The sequence below is a fragment of the Aspergillus luchuensis genome, chromosome 1 (assembly GCF_016861625.1).
Source record: "Aspergillus luchuensis IFO 4308 DNA, chromosome 1, nearly complete sequence".
NCBI lineage: Eukaryota > Fungi > Ascomycota > Eurotiomycetes > Eurotiales > Aspergillaceae > Aspergillus > Aspergillus luchuensis.
Genome location: NC_054849.1, coordinates 2008481 through 2026885, shown reverse-complemented (window position 1 = coordinate 2026885; position 18405 = coordinate 2008481). Strand labels below are relative to the sequence as shown.

The window sequence follows — 18405 nt, the reverse complement described above, 5'->3', positions numbered from 1 at the left end:
ACCAAGAGGGACGGGGAGGAGACGAAAAGAAAGGATGCACAGAGGCATCTTCCTTCGTGGGAGGGTAGTGGAAGTAGTAGAAGGGAACAAGTAGTAGATGGAAGTAGACGGAGTACTAGTAGTTGGTTTCATGCACACGGGGAAGGGCAGCTGGAAACTAAATGGGAGAGGGAGTGTGTCTAGCAGCCCACACAAGAGCAATTACTCGAGTGAGCAGTAGACAGTACGGACGGACAATAGACAGAAGACAAGATGGCAAAGAAGATGAATCCCAAGAGAAAAGAAGAGAAAAGAAAGAGCGACAGAAAAGGGAAGGAACTGGAAAGCATCGCAATTGCCCAAACAGGGTAGCACCCAAAAGAGGAAAGACACACTTACCCAATCGGGACAGGTCCCCGCGATACACTAATCTGGATCGGGAATTGACAGCCTGAGGATGCAAGGCCAGCCAGGGGGGGGAAAAGAAGAGAAGAAGAGGGAAAAAAGTATCTCAGAAGGGCAAGTAAATGAGTAAAAAAGCACTGACAGTTTTTAGAACCAAGCAAATAATATGTTATCTCCCCATTGATCCCTCCCCCTCCCCCCTTTGACTAGTTTATATATCTACCGCGATCTCATCCCTCCCCAAGTGGAGATTCACTTGCGTAGACAGGAATCGGGGGCGTTGGGTGATGACGACGAACGGGAGTGCGCGACTTGTCATGCTTTTAGGGATCCATTTCCCATTTCGATTTCGGCCCTACTGTTTTTGTTTCTAACTGGAAAAGAAAAAGAAAAATAACTAGTAACTACTTAGTAGTAGTTGTAATCTCCCCCACGTAATGAATCGGGCCAGCTGTGATTGATTCATTGATTGATTTAATTTCATTCCCACAATCTACCGTCTACTACTAGCCTACTTACCTATCTATGAATTTATTCTGTAACCATGTCTATCTACTTAAGATAGAAAGCAGTCGTCGTCAACAGAAGGGGAAAAAGAGTGGACCTAGTGGATGGAAGCTTGCCCCAAAGGCATGGAATGGATGGATATGGCATGGCACGGCCCTTTTGGGGCTGACTGTCAGTAAGTCTAGAACTAGACTAACTCACTAACTTACTAACTTACTTACCAACTAACTAGACTAGTTTCTAGTTCATACTAAACTAGAAGAAGAAGATTAGATATCATTTGCCCGCCCTCTTGCGTTTCATCTCCCGAACCCCCATTAGGGAAACATTTCTGCTCATCATCATCTTCTTCGCTTGTGGGCTTGGCGGGGTCTTTATCTCTGACGCTCGTCACTTGCTACCTGCTATCTGCTACCCTGCTGTTTCTTCTATCTTTTCTGTTCTCCGCTTTCTTGTGGATTCATGGTATTTGTTCTTTACTTAGATTCTTTCCCCTTCTTTCATCGCTGGGGAACACGCTACGTAACACAAACATTGTATCGACGTACACCAGCCAGCCAGTACAGGTAGGAGGAAAATCTATCATTTCTGGCTAAGTTCCAAACATGCTCACCAGTGCAGGGAAGTAATAAATAAAAGCTATATATATACTAGAAATGCAATCCCAGGGTATCCAGTTCCGCATCCCCCTGTTTCCTCATGCCCTTCAGCTGTCCCGGTCGAACCGACTCAGCACCTCCGGAGGTACCGTCGGTATATACTTGCGCGCGCGTTCTCGGTTCGTGCCGCCCCAGCCCGCTCCGTAACTAATCAGCATATCTGTGCTCGTGGGCAGCGAGAAAGGAAGTGTGAGGGACGGGTCCAGGAATACGTTGTTACTGCGCTCATCCATCCACGCCGACGGACCTGGGTGCGGAGATGCTACGCTCGAGCCAGGCGACGCCACGGACGCTCGCGTGGATGGGGATCCGGCCGTCTCTGAAGCGGTTGAGGCCGGAGGGGTCTGTGGGCGTCCATCGGTAGATCCTGCCTCGGGTGCCGTGGTGTTTTGCTTGGGTGCCTGAAGCTTCGCTTGCTCTCGGAACAACAGCCCCGGATCGCGCTGTAGCTCAATCAAGAATTTCATGGCCGGCTTGGTCAGTCCCTTTTCCCCGACCTCGGGCCGATACGACTTGACCGCATGCAAGAGTTGCGCCGGGGTGAGTTGCTGCAGCTGGAGCAGAGTCGTAACAAGTGACTCAAAATCGTCCCCAAGCGATGAGAAACATTGAAGCCACTGTAGGAGTTGGATGACTGGCGCCAAATGCCGGCGGGCGGATTCCATCGTGCTCTCGCCCGTGCTACTCGTCGATCCGTTCTCATAATGTTCCGGTTGGCGGTTATTGTTTCGCGCCCAATCCTCCAGGGTCGACACATTCATGCGAATCTGCATCGCCTTGGTCCGGGCCAGGTAGCGCTTGGTCGACATGATGCGGTTAAAGGTTTCAGCTCCAAGCCAGTACAGGAGCTGGGAGATAATCTGTGTAGTGATGACGGAGTGTACATCGTAGAGATCCAGGACAAAGAGCGTAGAGGAGAGGAGAGAAGTAATGTTGCGCGGAGACACTTGTGCGCGCCGTCTGGGGGATGGAGGTCGGAAGCGCTTCTCCGCCGGTTCGGGCGTTTTCTTGGATTTGGAGCGGAAGAGCTTCCACTCATTTTGGAAATGGACGTCCTCTAGCCCCGGGATGGTCTCATGGTCTAGCATGGCGGCGTCGAGCACTTTGTTCATGCGACGCTCGGCGTCGCGGATGATGAGAATGAAGATTTCATTGATCAGCTCGGCCAGGTGTAGCTGGAATTCCACCGTAGATTCCACCAGCCCGCCATCCTTCTTCAAGTAATGTAGCAACAACGTCGCATTTGACATCCAGAAAGCCAGGATCGTCATGTCCCACTGATGGCGCTCAACGACATCGTTGATCTTCTCGGTCGCGGAAACGAGCAGCTTAGCAAGCAATTCGGGACTAGCATGGTAGTGCGCATATCGAGCACTGAGAAAGAGGAGGTTCGCGGGGACGGGTTTCTGCGAGGGAGAGCGTTGCGGTGTCATGTTGGTGATGATGATGTTGAGGATTCGTTCGAGCTCGCTCTCCTGGAAGACGAACATCTGGTCGTTCAGACACCGATCCCACACGAATTCTTGCTGTTCTTCTTCAAGCTCCTCTTCATCCAACGACTGTAATTGGCGAACAAATGACCTGGTTAGCTCACTGCTTTGGCACCCTCTTTTCAAACTCGTCCACTCACGTCAAACTTTTCGTCGAGCCCCAGGCTCGATAGGTCCACCTCAAGGTTGATAGCACTCTCTTCCATCATCATGCGCCGCTTCAATTCATTCTCAGCAATCTCCTCCTCGAAGCGACCGTGTCCAAACCCAGAATCATAGAAATCGTCTTCGATCGCACTCGGCCCAAAGTGGTAACCGTTTTCATGCAGATACTCTGAAATCTCGCTGCCAGGCTGTGCAAAGTCGAACGCCGTCCCGCCCGACGAGGACTTGATATCCGGAGACGCACCGTGGTCGAGAAGGATCTTCGCGATTGTCTTGTGTCTGTTTGTCATGGCCCACATCAAGGCACTCCACTGATTCCGGTCCTGCTGATCGATATGGGAGCCTGCATCGAGAAGCGCTGAGACAACGTCTTGGTGTCCCTACGCCGAGGATTAGTTTCGCGCATACCCAAACAGAGTAATGAGTTAAAGAGCGGCACGTACGAAGCAACTAGCATAGATCAGCGGCACCGTCCCCTCTTCATCCGGCTTATTCACATCGACATATTCAGCTGCATGGCCTTGCACTAATCTCCGAACACGTTCCACGTCGCCATTACTAGCCGCCATATTCAAGCTGCGCTGTAGGATATCTTTCTTCTCTGCGTCCGATAGCTTCTCATCCGTTGCGATGGCTTCCTCGTCTGCACCTAGCGACTCGACTTCCCGGTGAGCAGCCTGCGCAGCAAGCATCTCCATCAACCGGGCATCACTGTCTTCCAGCCGGGCAGTGGTTGTGGATTCGTTATCGTCGTCGGTCGATGCGGCCAGTCCGCGCCCGTACTGGGCCTGTAGATTATGTTCTTCGTCATGGGTGTGGTCGTCGAGGGCTAGACTGAAGCTCAATGGTTTTGCGGCCACTGGTGTGGTGAGGAATTGGGATTGGCCTGCGGAGCGGAAACGGGTCAGCCACCTGTTACACTTCTCGTTATATTCGATCTCACGGGGACTCCTGGGTTTGTCGGATCGTGTAGTCCTCCGAGTGTCCAGAAAAAAGCAAGTATAGTCGCTTGCACTAGTGTCCTCCTCTTTCATGCGCGACAAGTAAGGAGAGGCAGTAACGCACCTTGCCAGGCATCATACATCTCCGTTTCGGGCTGGATGAGAGGGATAGAACGACGGTCGTCCAAGGACTTAGGGAGATCATCCGGCAGACCTGCAGCGTGTAAGGACTTGCGTGCCGCGCTGCGGTCGGCCAGATCGGGGTCGCTGCGGTCGAGGTCGTCCGACGCCCCGCGGGGGGATCCGGAGGCGTCCATGGCGGGTGGGAAGTGCGATAACGTCAGGAACCAACAAAGAAGGGAGGGGAGGGAGTCGGGCAAAGAAGCTCTGGCTCTCGCTCCATGGAGGAGGAAATAAGACGGGACACACACGGGAGGGGCAGCCTCCTTTGGAATAGTTTCTGTTTCCCAGGGTAAGTGGAATGGAAGGTGGGGAATAATTTGGGTGAGAGATGATGTTCAGGGAGAGAGAGAGGGAGGGAGAAAGCAAGGCGGAACGGCAGCCTGAGAGACAAGAGAGGAGATTGGGATGTTCCCGGCCGATGAAACTCGCCCGCTCCACTCGCTTCAGCTGCTGCGATTTCCTTCCATCCCGTTAGTCATGTTACAGATTCTGCTTACTTCCAAGAGTTTCATCATTATTTCAAAAAGGTATTCATTCCCCTGCCACGGGGAAAATGTCGCTTCCATATCAATGCTACCACCATCCTATCATCCCTAACCATGTGGATATCGCTTCATGAACCCAAAATGCAAAAGAATAAATCCCAACAATTATACCACCAATCCCAAAAATCCACAAAAATAACCTCCTTCGCAGACAAATGCAATGCTATTGTACATGGTAACTTGGTATCAAAATGCCAACCCTGACTCGTGGGTGCAAAAGTAAACTTCGTCGAGGATATCTTGGTCGCTGGTAATCATAGACGGACGATATGCTTGGGGTATATTAGGTGCACTGGTGACCCGAATGGATAACTCCTCAATGCAAGTCTTTCGTATGCTTTCTTTCTTCGTTTTTTTCTCTTTTCCTCTTGTTTAGTATTCCTTCTTTGGTGTTCTGTCATTGCTTTGCTGTGCCTCTAGCGTGCTGAGACAATTGATTTACTCCAACTGCTTACTGCGCAGTTGGACTTGCTCCTCCGAAAGTGATGCGATCCAAAGACAACGTTCAATGATACCCGGCACAGGCTCGAATCGATACCTCGTGCTGGCATCAATCAGTCGGAGGAGGCTCTTAACAATCTTCGCGGTGGTGCGGTAGCGCTCAAAGTTGATCAGGGACTCTCCATCCTGTGTTGTGACTCGTGCTGGCTTCTGCGCATTATACGTCAAGTCGTGGACATACAGGCCTGAGAATACAAGTCAGCTTTAGTCACCTTAGGTCAACGGTAAAGGAACCTTACCAACAAATGGAATGCAACCATCTTGCGCATTGGCCATTTCCATCTCGAGACGAAGCTCATGGAAATTGCGAATGGGCTGCGTTAGCGATTCCATATCCTTGAGCAGACGCTTGTCGGAAACGGGTACCAGGTCCCAGGTAGCCTGAAGGCGAGAGCAGTCGGTCGACGAGAGAGCAATGGCAATCTGGAGCATTGTGGCATAGTTGCACATTCTTCTGGCATGTGCTGCCGTGTGGATGAATTTGGCAATCGTTCGCGCTCGTTCGTGAATATCTTGCGTGAGAACAATTTCTGAGAGCACCCATCTAACCATCAAGTTGAATCGTCCCACAACAAGGTCAATGCCCCTGTGCTCGTCTTCCATGAGGAATTGCACCCAACTCAACACGGTGGGTGACCCACTGCTCCATCGCATGTCCACCAGATCCCTCCAGTCAACTTCACTCAAGGCAGCCATCTCCACCAACGTCAGTTGCTGGGCAAGGACATGCGATTCGCACGATAGAACAAATGGCACATGCTCAGGGCCCGCTGTCTTCAATGGTTCCGGGAGTCGGCGACCCTTTTCTGACTGGGAAAGAACATCTCCTGAAACCTGCTGCGTGTTGACGGGTCGAGCATTCGCTTGCTGTGCCATTTTGTTTCTGGGAGAAGGATCTGGTGTTAATGGTTGGGCCTGGAACAGCACCGGGTTCAACGGTGTAGTCCAAGAACCCACGGATCGGGTATTTTGGACCGTCATCGGAGGGGAGGGTGGATGAGCGAGCGGATGAGGCGGAATACCGAGAGATGAATCGGTCATGCTTTGCGTATCTATGGAGAAACGTTGCTCTGCAGCTTCTTGCGAATCAATCATATCAATTGAAATCCCAGATGACAACCCAGAAAGACGCCCTGTATGCTTTCTCGACCCAGAGGAAATGCCCGGAAGTGTTGAACCTCGCGGAATGCGCTTCATACTCTCGGTCTCCTTTACAATGTCAATAGAGGGGTGAGAGGACTCCACATCCGATGTCTCACGGCTGGAGAAACTGGGTTGAAAGTGGGAAGGCCCGGCCATATGAGACGTCGGGCGGCTAGCGACGGGCTTCTTCATTGACTCATCACTCAATCCCCGTTCTAGGAGAGGTATAGAGCTGTAGGAGTCTTCGGACTCCGCGATCGAGTCAGAATATGGTCGTTGAGGAACAATGCGTCCCTGAACTTGCGAGTATGTCAGACCATCACCAAGGAAGGTTTGGCGCCTCCTAGCCACCGCATTCGAGTTCGCAAAGCTGTGGGGTCCTGCGCTCCCACGGCTCTGACGGAGCCAATCTTCCCCAGTGACCTCACCTGGATTGTAGTGCTGTAGGTATGGATCTGACCCAGCAGCAGAAGCCTCGGCATCCCCAGCAGACGTCCCATGCCATTTCCCTTCGAGCTTCAATAGTGTTGACTCGACACCCCCATCATCGTCATCTGGGATCTGTGCGAACTGTGCAATAGCATCCTCAAAGGAACGCCGCAGGTTCTGTGACGAGTGTGTTGTCAATAACGAAAACCGAGGGTTCGGAGGGATGAGACTCGTTTGGGGTCGCGAATACGGCTCATCAACCCGAGTAACAGCCGTGTCAGCACCAGAACTACGATATGTGATATCAGAGACAAAGGACCCTGAATCGGGTCTGGATTGGAAGCCGCCGCCGTTTCGCATTTGACGCAAGTCTCCACCGGGACGCCTACGTAGTGTCGGTCCAGAGGGTTTATCCAAGGGTTGCTGCAAGCTTCCAGGGGGTAGAGGGGGGATGGAGTCACTTCCCATGGTGAGGCGGTGCTTCGAGACTCCACTTTGGAAGGACGCGTACTTCCGTAAACGCAACGAAGACGATGTTCTTTTCCACGAAGTCGAAGCCCGCTCAACGGAGTATGACCTGCGCGAGGCTTCCGAAAATCTAGAGGGGCGCAGGAACTTAGACGCTCGGCTTGAGGGGCCAGGATTGGGTTCGTCGTAGAAGATAGGCAAAGAATATTCATCGGTCGCTAAAGTCGATCGTTGGTGTGGAGCGTATGGGGATGGAGCTCTGACTGTTGCAGGCGATGGCTCCGCCTCCAAGAACCCAGGAGGCTGTTGGAGTCCTGCATTCGCTTCTCCAATAGCGCCAGACATAACAGGTAGACCCAGGCCTGTTCCATCTACGATGACGATGGACTCACTACCCGCAGTAACCTGACTTGTCGCTCGCGGCATTCCAGGCACCGAAGAATGAATTGCTGCCTGGTTCTGTGAATCGGCAGACTGGGAGCCTCCTGTAGTATCGGTTTGTTCAGATATCGCAGCACGATACTGCTTCAAAACCTCGTCACAGAGGGTATCGATTCTCGTGGGCCTTTTGACCCCAGTCGCCGTCTTTCTACCTCTATAGGCATCAGATCCGAATGCGACATTAGTCGGGAGAGCCGATGTCCTCCCCGGAAGAGATGCATTTGCCGGTCTATTCATCGCTCGTGAAAGGCTACCAGAAGCGCCATGTCGACTATTCAATGCCCGGCGAATTGAGCCAATGATCGTCTTGACGCCAGAGGTTGAAGCGGCCGGTTTGTGAATGCCGTGAGAGGTGCTTCGGCGGTCTGAGGCAAGGTCCTTAGCTGACGATGGAAGAGGGGGGGATGGAGGTGCCATCATGATGGTGTACGACTCCGCCGGAGGATAGAGCTCTCCTCGTATTAGACTACTGAGATCAAGCGCCTCCTGTCTGGCGGCCACACCCTGTTGCTCGGGGTTGACCAGAGAGAAGGGTGCCCTGTCATCTCGAACAGAGTCAGAGAAGCTGCCGCTACGCTTGTGAGAATGTCCAAGATAGGGATAGCGGCGCGAAGTAAGAGGAGAAGGTGGATAAGCTTCCCGTGAGGAAGTTGGCTTCAGCGGCATAAGAGGTACGGGATGGGGTGCCTTGTTGGCCAAGGACAAGGACAGACGCTTTGGAGACTTGGGGGGCAAGGAACAGGAGATTGCCTGAAAGCTCCGGTCACTTCCAGCTGAGATTGGCACACTCTTCACTGTATTTGACGAATTGTTTCGGCTGTGATGATTCGGACGATACTGGGTGCCCGCAGGGCTAGCTTCCAGCCCGCTCTTGGTACGCACCAGGGCCAGCAGGTCACCGCCACCCGCCATCTCCAGAGTGTCAGCTTCGCGGTCACCCGGAAGGATGGCAACGTCAGGGCTTTGAAACACATCGTGGTCACTCGGCAAGTCCCAATAGAGAGAAGACTTCCCATACCAGCAGCGTTTGAGATCCATGAGGATCTTGAGATCACTCATGCCACCGCCCTGTCGAGACTTGACATCATCGTACATGCTATTGATCGTCTCACAGAAATGACCGCGGAGATCATACTCGGGCACAAAATCATCCACAAAATAATTGAGAATCCAATGCCGCAATGCCGCAAACGTCCGGATACGGATGATCCTGCCGTCATCCTGCAGGCGGTTAATCGCCCACCGCAATCGAGCGAGAAGCAGTGCGAGAAGGGTGCTAGTCGAGATATAAGAGCGAAATGTCAGGAAGAAATCGGATACAAGCTCATAGTCCATGAAGGACGCGGACGATATTTGGGCGACGATACGTGCCGGCGTAGCAGCGCTGATATCTTTGGTACCTGAAGCATAGCGAACTACCGATTCTTTGTCCATTTCCGACACCAGCGTCTCAAATATGGCCGGTTCAATCGGCTCCTTCAACTCATAGAAAACAGGGTTCTCACTGACTGCGGAACTCCGGGGCAATTCAATGGCACCTGCGCCCGAAAAGACCGAGCCGACAAAGGAGGGTCGTTCAGGGTTCCGTAAATAGGTGTCGGAGGCTAGAGTACCAATCCAGTATTCTCGCGGGAGTCGTGATGTGCGCATAATATCCGACAATGATGTTCTTGAATAAATGGAGCTGTGCAGGGCCGTCTCATTGTCAAGGCTGGACTGAGGCAAGTCCAACCTATAACGGGGGATGGAATCCTCCAGGGCACGCTGGGATGATTCATTGGCAGTTTTTGGCCGATTATCTGCTCGATCAATGTAGATACGAAGCTCCCCTGCGCGACCCGCACGCGACTCTGACCGCTGTTCCGAGATAGTAGAAAATGAGTGCGCTTTACGGGGTCGATGGTGAGGTAGGCCGTGATATTGGGAACGCGCCGATTCTGTGTGGACGGAGTCGCCATCTTCGCAGCTCTCTTCAGGGATCAAATCTGGGCGCAACTCAGAGAGCTGCGAGTTCGACCATCTAGACGGCTCATCGCTCTCGGGGCCGCCGCGTCCGTGCGGAAAGGGTTCTTGTCTGGATTGGCTGGGGGAAGGAATAGAAGGCGTCGGGAAGGGTTCTTTAGTCGGCGGATTGCGAATTGGTCTGGGGGAGTGTGACAAGGATGTTAGCATTGTGATCATGACATCCGAGGTCGCCAAATATAGCACAACGCGAGACGGCCATACCTTAGAAAGATCTTTCCATTCTGGCCGACATTCCCCACGGTAAAGTGGTTCGGTTCTCTAGCTCCCACAGCGGCGTCACGAGGCGCTTGAGAGGTATCCAGCCGCTTAAAGGACCGCTTCCGCAATATCTCGTGGCTGTCCTTGACCCGCAGAAGAGAAGTAGCCAGCCGTTCCCGGGTTGTTTTCGAGCCAATGGTTGGGGATTCCTTGGTGTTTCTCCCGTGGGCAACCGTATGGGCGCGTCGTAGATCGGTTGTCGCATATTGGGTATCCGCACTCGCTAGTACCTTCGCCTCGGTTCCGGGGTTGACGCTTGTTGAGAGAGTATCTATCTGCGGTTGACCTGGCTCGCTTGGGAAACGGTCGACAGATGCTGAGCTCAACGCCATAATGAGCGCGGGCATGGATATGCAACTATACGATCAGCAGCAAGCGCCCTTTCGCGGCGGGAGCTCTTCCCCGAAGAGGCTCTATTCCCGGGGAGCCGGAATGAGGCTTCGAGTTCACCAGCGTCGGCAAACTAAAAGGGAAGATGAGACAGGGACAGCCCACGTTGGGATCGCAATAGGTGCTTGCGACACGACATGACCAGAGCCTGCACGAACGGGTGGTTCTTTATTGAGGGTGACGGCAATAAGCGTCGGACATTGAGAGAAGAATTGAAAGCGGTAGCACGAGACGAATTGACGATCGAGAGCAGGACGCTCGGGGCAAAGGCCAGGAGATTACGGAGGGATAATAATAGAAAGGTGGCCGGGGCGAGAAGATCAGGATTAGGAGAATAAATACCGAAAATATAGGGAGGGGGTGGGTGTGAAAGAATAGACCGAAAGCACGGGCGATGGATAACAACAATAGGCGAGGAGAAATCAGTAGAGTATTTGGAGCTGCTGCTGCTGCTGATGATGGTGCTGATGCTCGCTGATGCTTGCTGGGAAATGTTGATGATGCGGATGATGATAATAATAGGTAATGAGCAGGGATAAAGAAACAGTAAGTAGTAATAGAAGTAGTAGTAGTAAAAATAAAAATAATAATAATCAGAAAGAAGCGCAACGAGTTTGGAGGAAGTGGAGAGCGCGGTGGAGAGCGCGAAGAGGGAAAGACGCGCAGAGAAAGCAGAAGGGTTTAGATTTTAGTGTTAGTTTTGGGATTAGTCCAGTCCGGGCCTGGCTGGGAATCGCTCCAAAAGGGAAAAGGGAAACTACTAGCAGCCCGTCACTTGCTTTAGTCCCGGTCGCGTTCCAACAGCGCGGAACCTCTCTCTTTTTCTTGCCGCACACCCGGGGAAAATAAAGGATAGAAGGGAGAGTTTGATAGAAAAATAAAGGAGGAAGAACAGAGAGAAAGAGCTAGAACTAAGAGAGGGAGAAGAGCAAGTATACGTAGTCGGGAAAGGGGACTGGAGAAAAGCGAACCATGGTTCCCAACAGTCAAAGTGGATGGATTCCATCCCATGGCATGATTGGGGGGAGAGAGAAAAGGCCGGTAGGGAGGGGATTCGACCCGTGTCTACTTGAACTCTTCTTCTACGGAGGAATTAAGCTGTCATCCATTCAAAGCTGCTGCTGCTGCTGCTGTGCGGAGGAACCTCCGGTCAAGTTCACTCTCTACTACTTACTTACTACTATTCGACTATCTCACAACTACCGGCAGTAGTCCCCCTTCTCGTACAGCCAGTCAACGATCCCCCGTTCTGTCGCTTCCCTTGCACCACTTACAGGAGCCTGCTGATAGGCAATCCTCATCACTTACTTCATAACCTAGTACTTTCTTAGTATCTCGACTACAATTCCGATCAGCCAAATCCTTCGGGGTCATCAAAAGTCGGTCAGCTGATGGTCGATCTATCACAGATCGTGGAACCGCAACATCCACCCGGGCTAGATTTAGTCCCCTGGCCCGGAGTAATTACTTAGTCCTGTAGCGCTGTAGGTAGTCTAGCTAGTTTGTTAGTCGATGAAAATCACCGGTTCCCTCTCCTCCTCACTCAGCATGAAGTGGGGTCTTTTTCATCAACTGAGGGGAATCAAAACTCTTCAGGACGTTCGTCATGCGATGCCGCTGCTAGCCTGCTACATGCAACGGTAAGCACTGAACGGTTCATGTGGGCTGAATGGGACCAACAGAAGGGACTCGACGGTACCGAGTATTCATTACTATTCTATATCAACATCATACGGTTTAGTATATAGTAAGTAGTAGTCTATCTCAAGCAATCACTACTACGGAGTAATCTACAACTCATCATGTAATCTACCTAGCCCCAGATGATCTGAAAGGAAAACTAAATCGATAGATAGTAGCCACCCGATAGCTTCGTATTCCGTATTCCGGATACAAAGTACTATGAAGCCCAAGCCCACCTTCATGATCAACTGACACGGATCGGCAGCCGTGCAGGAGCGGAACTTCGAGGCTGAATTAACGAGAGACAGTCGATCAGTCAGAATCTCCAGACCGAGGCAACGATACATGCCGGTAGATAGGTAGTGGTAGTAGTAGCTACGGAGTACAGTGTATCTATCTCCGCCCTGCACGTCGACCGTCATAGTTAGTACTCCGTAGATTTTCATCCTTCTGCTCAGCCCGCGTCCAATGAGAGTGGCTGGACCCGATGCTAACGTCACGGTGTGTTCAGATCCCATTTACGGTGAAAGCTGAAAATGAACGAATGCCTGCTCTTGGCCTGCAGCTGAAATGCTCCCGTTACTGCCACGAAAGTAGCACCAATTAAAGAGGAGAGACAAGGTAAGCCTTCTACATTAGTACTAGTTGATTACTTCTAGTAGTAGTATCTACGTAGTTACTATCTACTCCTTTTTTCTGTCCCCCCTTCCCTCCTTACGACCAACAGCACTCATCAGCTGAACCAAGATTCATTTTTGACGTCGGGCGTACCACGCTATCTACTTGACCACCTAAATACCGAATTCAGGTACCCGGGTTTTCTTTCTGGTTACCTAAAAAGGGGGTGAGGGGGGGATGAGGGGCGGCATCGGGCACGCGACGCAAAAGGAGTATAAAAAGAGAATAGTCTAGGGACAAAAGAGGTGGATCGTACCGGTAGAGATGAAGATACGTAGGTACCTTTTTCTCTTTTTTTTTCTTTATTATAATTAATCATTCATTTCCCTCGTTTGGCATCTTAAAAATGGGGAGCGTCGAATGAGGATAGCCCATTGTCCCAAAAAAGCAAAAGGGATTGAATGAAAGTGGGAAGAAGTGGGCAGTTGGGAAGGGGGGAGGGGAGAAAGAGACAAATTGAGGGTAAAAAAAAGGGGGGGCAGGGCGAACAGGAATCACGATTGGATCGGAGAGGGAAAACAGCAGTACGTTGGCCGGGTCATTCGGGAGCCGTTAAGTGCCAATGACCGCCTCGAGGAGGAACGCCCGGTGGATGAAGCTGCGGAGTGGATGACAGCCGGTCTTGCCTTTCTGAGTTCATCCTTGCCTCTTAGTGGCTGACCGTTGCGGCGGATCTCCGGCCGATCGCCGATTTTGGTCAGTCTGTTAAGCACCAGGTTTACTCCGTTATGGACCGGGATGTTCGTTGGTAAATTAGCATCTAATTTTCGCGGCTGAACGGGTGAGCTGAAAGTGAGGTGATGGGAAGGACATTAAGTCACTCTTTATTTTAGTTTTTGGTCTTTTTATTTTTCTCCGCTTACTAATGGCTAAGCATTTAACCTCACATGAATCAATGCCCAGGCGTAGAGAATAAAATACCATGAGGCAAGGTACTGCCAACTGACTTAGGGTAATCTGGTTCAGAATGGCTGGATTCCGATGCATCAAGACCAAGGCCAGACCGTATCCGCACTCCGAAGCAAGGACGTCATTGCAGAAAAAGCAAACAATGGGGGAGAAAAATTCTGACCGGAAAGGATTGTTTCTTCATGCCTTGCAGCTGACATCCCACCATCTAAATCAATCAAATCCCAGCATGAGCCAAAAAGTCCCCGCGTACTCAGCCTCCACCAGTAGTAAATCGGCGTCCTACCTTATACGGAATATTAGCCAGGCCCCAAATAACAATCTCCGTAGGGCAAACCCATCCATCACTCATCACATTTCCGTTGGGGTGGAATCTCATAATTTGATACGTCGCACATCACAGCCCACATCCCGCCCGCAAGAGGGGAAAATAAAAAAGTGATGCTCGAATCCCGGCGCCTGATCCCAATCTGAATCGTGATTGGGATTTGGGGTGGGAAACAGAATTCCAAGGCTACGGTAACACGGCCGAGTGCATTCTATCTCTCTCTCTTTTCTCTGCGAGTGGGCTCTGTGCCCCTCACTTACCTACAGTAGTCAACTTTCCCCAAATGATGAATAGCACAAGCTTATCTTGGCCGGGCCAGTCCCTCTTGGAGATGCAGCCACCAGGCTCAAAGAGGTAGTACCTAGTACCTACTCTATGGTACTTTTGACAAATTGCAGGCAGACATGCTTCCCACATCAGACCGCATGACTCATGGCCTACAAGGAAGATAGGTATCTAGATTAGGCCTTCAAGTTGGCGGCTATGAGGCCCAGTCACAATGCCTCATCCCCATACTGTTACCGATTTGTCACTTGCATCCCACACAGACACGGCACACATCACTTTGCGCAAGGAAAGTGGAGCAGATGACCAGTCACAAGGATTCTTATTTTTTTCTTTATTTTCTCTTCCTTTTCTCCCCGATACCTTGGTCGTTTGGGAAAATCACAGATCGTCGATCTTACTCATCGCTGATCAGATAGAAATGATAAACATGGTCAAGATACTACATAGATCGACACGTGCTCTACACTGCCAGGATCTAAGAAATAGGCAGGCAGGCAGGCACCAACACATCATTGCTGGTCGCCTATCTGCCTGTATCAAATCGAAGTGGAAGCCTTTAAAATGGTCACCGATATTCTTACTATGCGGTGAGCCCTAGCTATGGACCAGGACAGTGAGTGAGTACATAATTGCCATCATGCCAGCCGCTTTCACACCGACATGTCAAGCACGATGCAAGATGCATTTCAATCACTTCGCACACTGCATTTTCTATCTCATTGGTTGGAAATCTAGCGGTATGCTACCTACACGCAGAGTATCATGTTGTAGTAGTATTGACAAGGCTGTGCTTAAATGCCCATTGGTCTGTGGCACGTCGGGGATTTTGATGTGATGGAAACTTGATCTGGTCCATGCGCGGGGGTGGAAGGTATAATCGTTTAGGTGATTAGAGAGAGCACTGGTGTTGTATTTGTAGCCTGTGTTGAAGATGTAGATACTTGATGCTGATAGTAAAGTAGTGAGTGTTTCTATATCTATTCAACAATGTGTAGTAATACACGGATCATCGAGATTTATATTCTTCATTGACGGGAACAGAACTTTATGGCCATACTTCTGGTTATCTTACACCTCAACGTATACACTCAGTCTTGAATGTGACCTTTCGAGGTCCAGTTTACCATACATACACTGGGAATGATAAGACATCAATGTAGTAGCGACCCAAATAACCTACAACCTAGCCCTCCCCTCCCTCCCCTCCAACACCCTCAAAACCTCCCCCACAGCAGCCTGTCCCCTCTCAATCGCACCGTCCACAAACCCCCTCCACCCATCCGCCCAATCCGCGCTCGCAAACACAACCCGTCCATGCGGCTTCTGAAGCTCCTCCAAGTACTCCGACGCAGTGTTTGGTCCCCAGCACGCCCAAGCCCCTTTCGCATACGGGTCATTCAACCAGTCATGGGTAGCATAGGCATCAACAGTAACAACCGGGTTAACATCACGCTTGAACCTCTGCAAGATATGTTCACTATCCTGCTTATCGGTAAGTTGACCGTTGTATCCGAACCCAATACACCAGGTGCCGGATGGACCTGTTGGTCGGGTTCCATTGTGATCTGAGAACGCAAAGACAAAGTTCGAGTCACTGCCATCATGCGCAGTGAAAAACCAGCCCGGTAGGGTTTCGCGAAGCTTAAAGTGGATCTTTGCGCCTTTGTTGATATGGCCCTTTGCGATAGCGGCTTGTCTGAGGGGGGATAGTGGGGGGTTGAACTGAATATCATTGAGGCAATTCCTATGTTTATCCCTGTTAGTCAAGATCCAGAGCATGAGCAAGAAGGCAATCGAAGAAAATACATACAGCGGAATCGTCGACACCACCGCCCCAGCCCCAACCCTCCTCCCATCCTTCATAACAACCTCCACCTTCTCACGACCATGATTAATCCTCTCAACAACCGCCCCAAAGCAAACATGACCAGTAAACTCCCCCAAAACCGCCCTCGCAAAAGCCGTCATCCCCCCACTTCCCAACTTATACACCCCCGCCAACTCAAACACCCCAGCCATTGTATGCCCTCCCAGCGCGAACCACCGCAACGCCTCCACAAACCCAATATCCTTCACCGGCGCACTCCCAAAGGTACTAACATTGGACGCAAACAACTCCTTCTCCCACACCGACAACCCATCCAAATCCGACTTTTCCAACCGCTCCCCCACACTAAGATAATCATACCTCTTCCACCGTGCCGGCTCTCTCAGCGAATCATGCGGATACGGCATCAATGCACGACTATCCAGCCCATCAATGGCGAAGAATCTCCCCGCAACCCGCTCAAGCGTAGCTTGATACTCCTCAACAGACACCTTTTCCACGATGCCACTGCTGGACGACGATTTGAACCACTGATTAACAGGCGCGAACGCCCCCGCAGATGTCTTCAGGTTCCGGTGCAACCCGTACCGATGCAGCTCGGCATACAGATGCGGCTGGTTCCAGTGGACCCAGGTCCCGCCCATTTCGATCTCTTCGCCCAGCACCTTGGCTGTCCATGTTCGGCCGCCGATGCGGTCCCGTGCTTCCAGGAGCAGGACGGAGAGATGGTGCTTCTTGCTTAGGTCGCGGGCTGCAATCAGCCCCGCGAACCCGGCCCCGATTACGATCACGTCGTAGTGGGTGAGGAGGGTGGGGGTGCTGGGGTGGATGGCGTCGGTGGGTAGGCCTGTGGTGGCTTGTTTGGGGGTCCAGAGGTAGCCTTCGCTGGAGCGGGACATGGTTGATACTGTTGGTGGTGTACAGAGGTGGGTGGGTTATTAGGGGTTTCATGTGATGGTGTATATACTTAGTGGGTGTCTGACAGGATGTTGGGATGCTCAAGTAGTTGGTGAAAGTGAGTGCTATGGTGATAGCCGTTACTTCCGAGTCTTGCACATTTTATGTTCGATGCTAAATTTGCAGCTGATAACCTTGGCAATAGATGAGGGCAGGAGATATAGTTGACGCACTATTTTGCCATTTCGGGTAATGGTGCGCTTAGCGGGATTTGAATTCAGGTATACAAGTGAGGGGAACGGGCCTTAGCTATTGGTCTGGGAATTGGTTGATCCTTTCTGGGCTTCTCGAGTCCACGCGTAAGCAAGTCCTCGAAGAACTTCATCCATCATATGCAATGCCAACTAGACATAGTGGACTCCAATCACTACATTGCGTCGCAAAACTTGGCCCAATTCATTATATCCCCCCTGAAAAGCAACAACAAGGTTCTTGGATCCACTCCATTATCAATTTGTTAGATCCTACTAATCTGAATGCTACATCATAATCCAGTGACACATATCAAAGCTTCGCCATCTCACGACCCCCACACTTCCACGCCAACCCATAACTATCCGTAGAAAAGGTGATGGTACTGCCCCTCGGAAAGAAGAATGTTTCTCCTGACCTCACTGTAACGGTCTGTCCAATTTCATCACGGAGATTGATTTCCCCTTCACAGTAACAGAACAACGATCAGTTGGTACATGTCCTATCATCGTCCTCAAAATGGTATGGCTCACTCACCCTCAATGACCACCCCAACCTCGTCATACGAGTATGTCGGAGGCGTAGATTCAGGTCCTTTCTCAATACGAAACCAGGATCCGACAATTGGGTTCTTCTCGCCACTTTTGCTTGTTCCTAGTAGGTCCGCTATGTCTGCTGTTAATGTCTGGTCGATGATAGTAGTGGGGAAGGAGGCGGTACCGAAGAAGATGTTGGGTATGTCTCCGTATCTGGGGACGTTGTACATTGCAGTATTGCTTTTCACTTGGAGGACCATGTTGATGGTGTTATGTCTGGACACTGGGATGGAGGGGGATGGGAGAAAGTGTTGAGTGTTCTCGTAGGCTTGGAATGAGGCTACTACTAGTATATATGTAACAGTTGCTATGAAGGGCTTTAGTGGGTTTGCCGTAGCAATAGTTGCTGAAATGGATCCCGAAGAAGAGTCACTCAAGATACTAAGAGCCGGAGCATAAGCCGTTCCATATTAGCGT

General features: G+C 51.1%; 4 protein-coding genes across 4 annotated transcripts; all 4 read right to left on the bottom strand.

Moving 5' to 3' along the window:
* Window positions 1-1597: 1597 nt before the first annotated feature.
* AKAW2_10706S (DIL and Ankyrin domain protein) lies at window positions 1598-4463 on the bottom strand (the record flags this gene model as incomplete). The annotated part of the gene is made up of 4 exons (XM_041690168.1): window positions 1598-3109; window positions 3181-3585; window positions 3649-4091; window positions 4271-4463. The coding sequence occupies 4 exons, from the start codon at window positions 4461-4463 to the stop codon at window positions 1598-1600; spliced, it is 2553 nt and encodes an 850-aa protein (XP_041537426.1).
* Window positions 4464-5312: 849 nt separating this feature from the next.
* LTE1 (mitotic regulator LTE1) lies at window positions 5313-10486 on the bottom strand (the record flags this gene model as incomplete). The annotated part of the gene is made up of 3 exons (XM_041690157.1): window positions 5313-5560; window positions 5615-9999; window positions 10083-10486. The coding sequence occupies 3 exons, from the start codon at window positions 10484-10486 to the stop codon at window positions 5313-5315; spliced, it is 5037 nt and encodes a 1678-aa protein (XP_041537425.1).
* A 5105-nt stretch (window positions 10487-15591) lies between these two features.
* On the bottom strand, window positions 15592-17142 carry AKAW2_10704S (flavin monoamine oxidase family protein; the record flags this gene model as incomplete). Its single annotated transcript, XM_041690146.1, has 2 exons — window positions 15592-16159; window positions 16226-17142. 2 exons carry the CDS (start codon window positions 17140-17142, stop codon window positions 15592-15594), a joined length of 1485 nt encoding a protein of 494 aa, XP_041537424.1.
* Window positions 17143-17704: 562 nt separating this feature from the next.
* On the bottom strand, window positions 17705-18188 carry AKAW2_10703S (uncharacterized protein; the record flags this gene model as incomplete). The annotated part of the gene is made up of 2 exons (XM_041690135.1): window positions 17705-17856; window positions 17930-18188. The coding sequence occupies 2 exons, from the start codon at window positions 18186-18188 to the stop codon at window positions 17705-17707; spliced, it is 411 nt and encodes a 136-aa protein (XP_041537423.1).
* Between the last annotated feature and the right edge of the window lie 217 nt (window positions 18189-18405).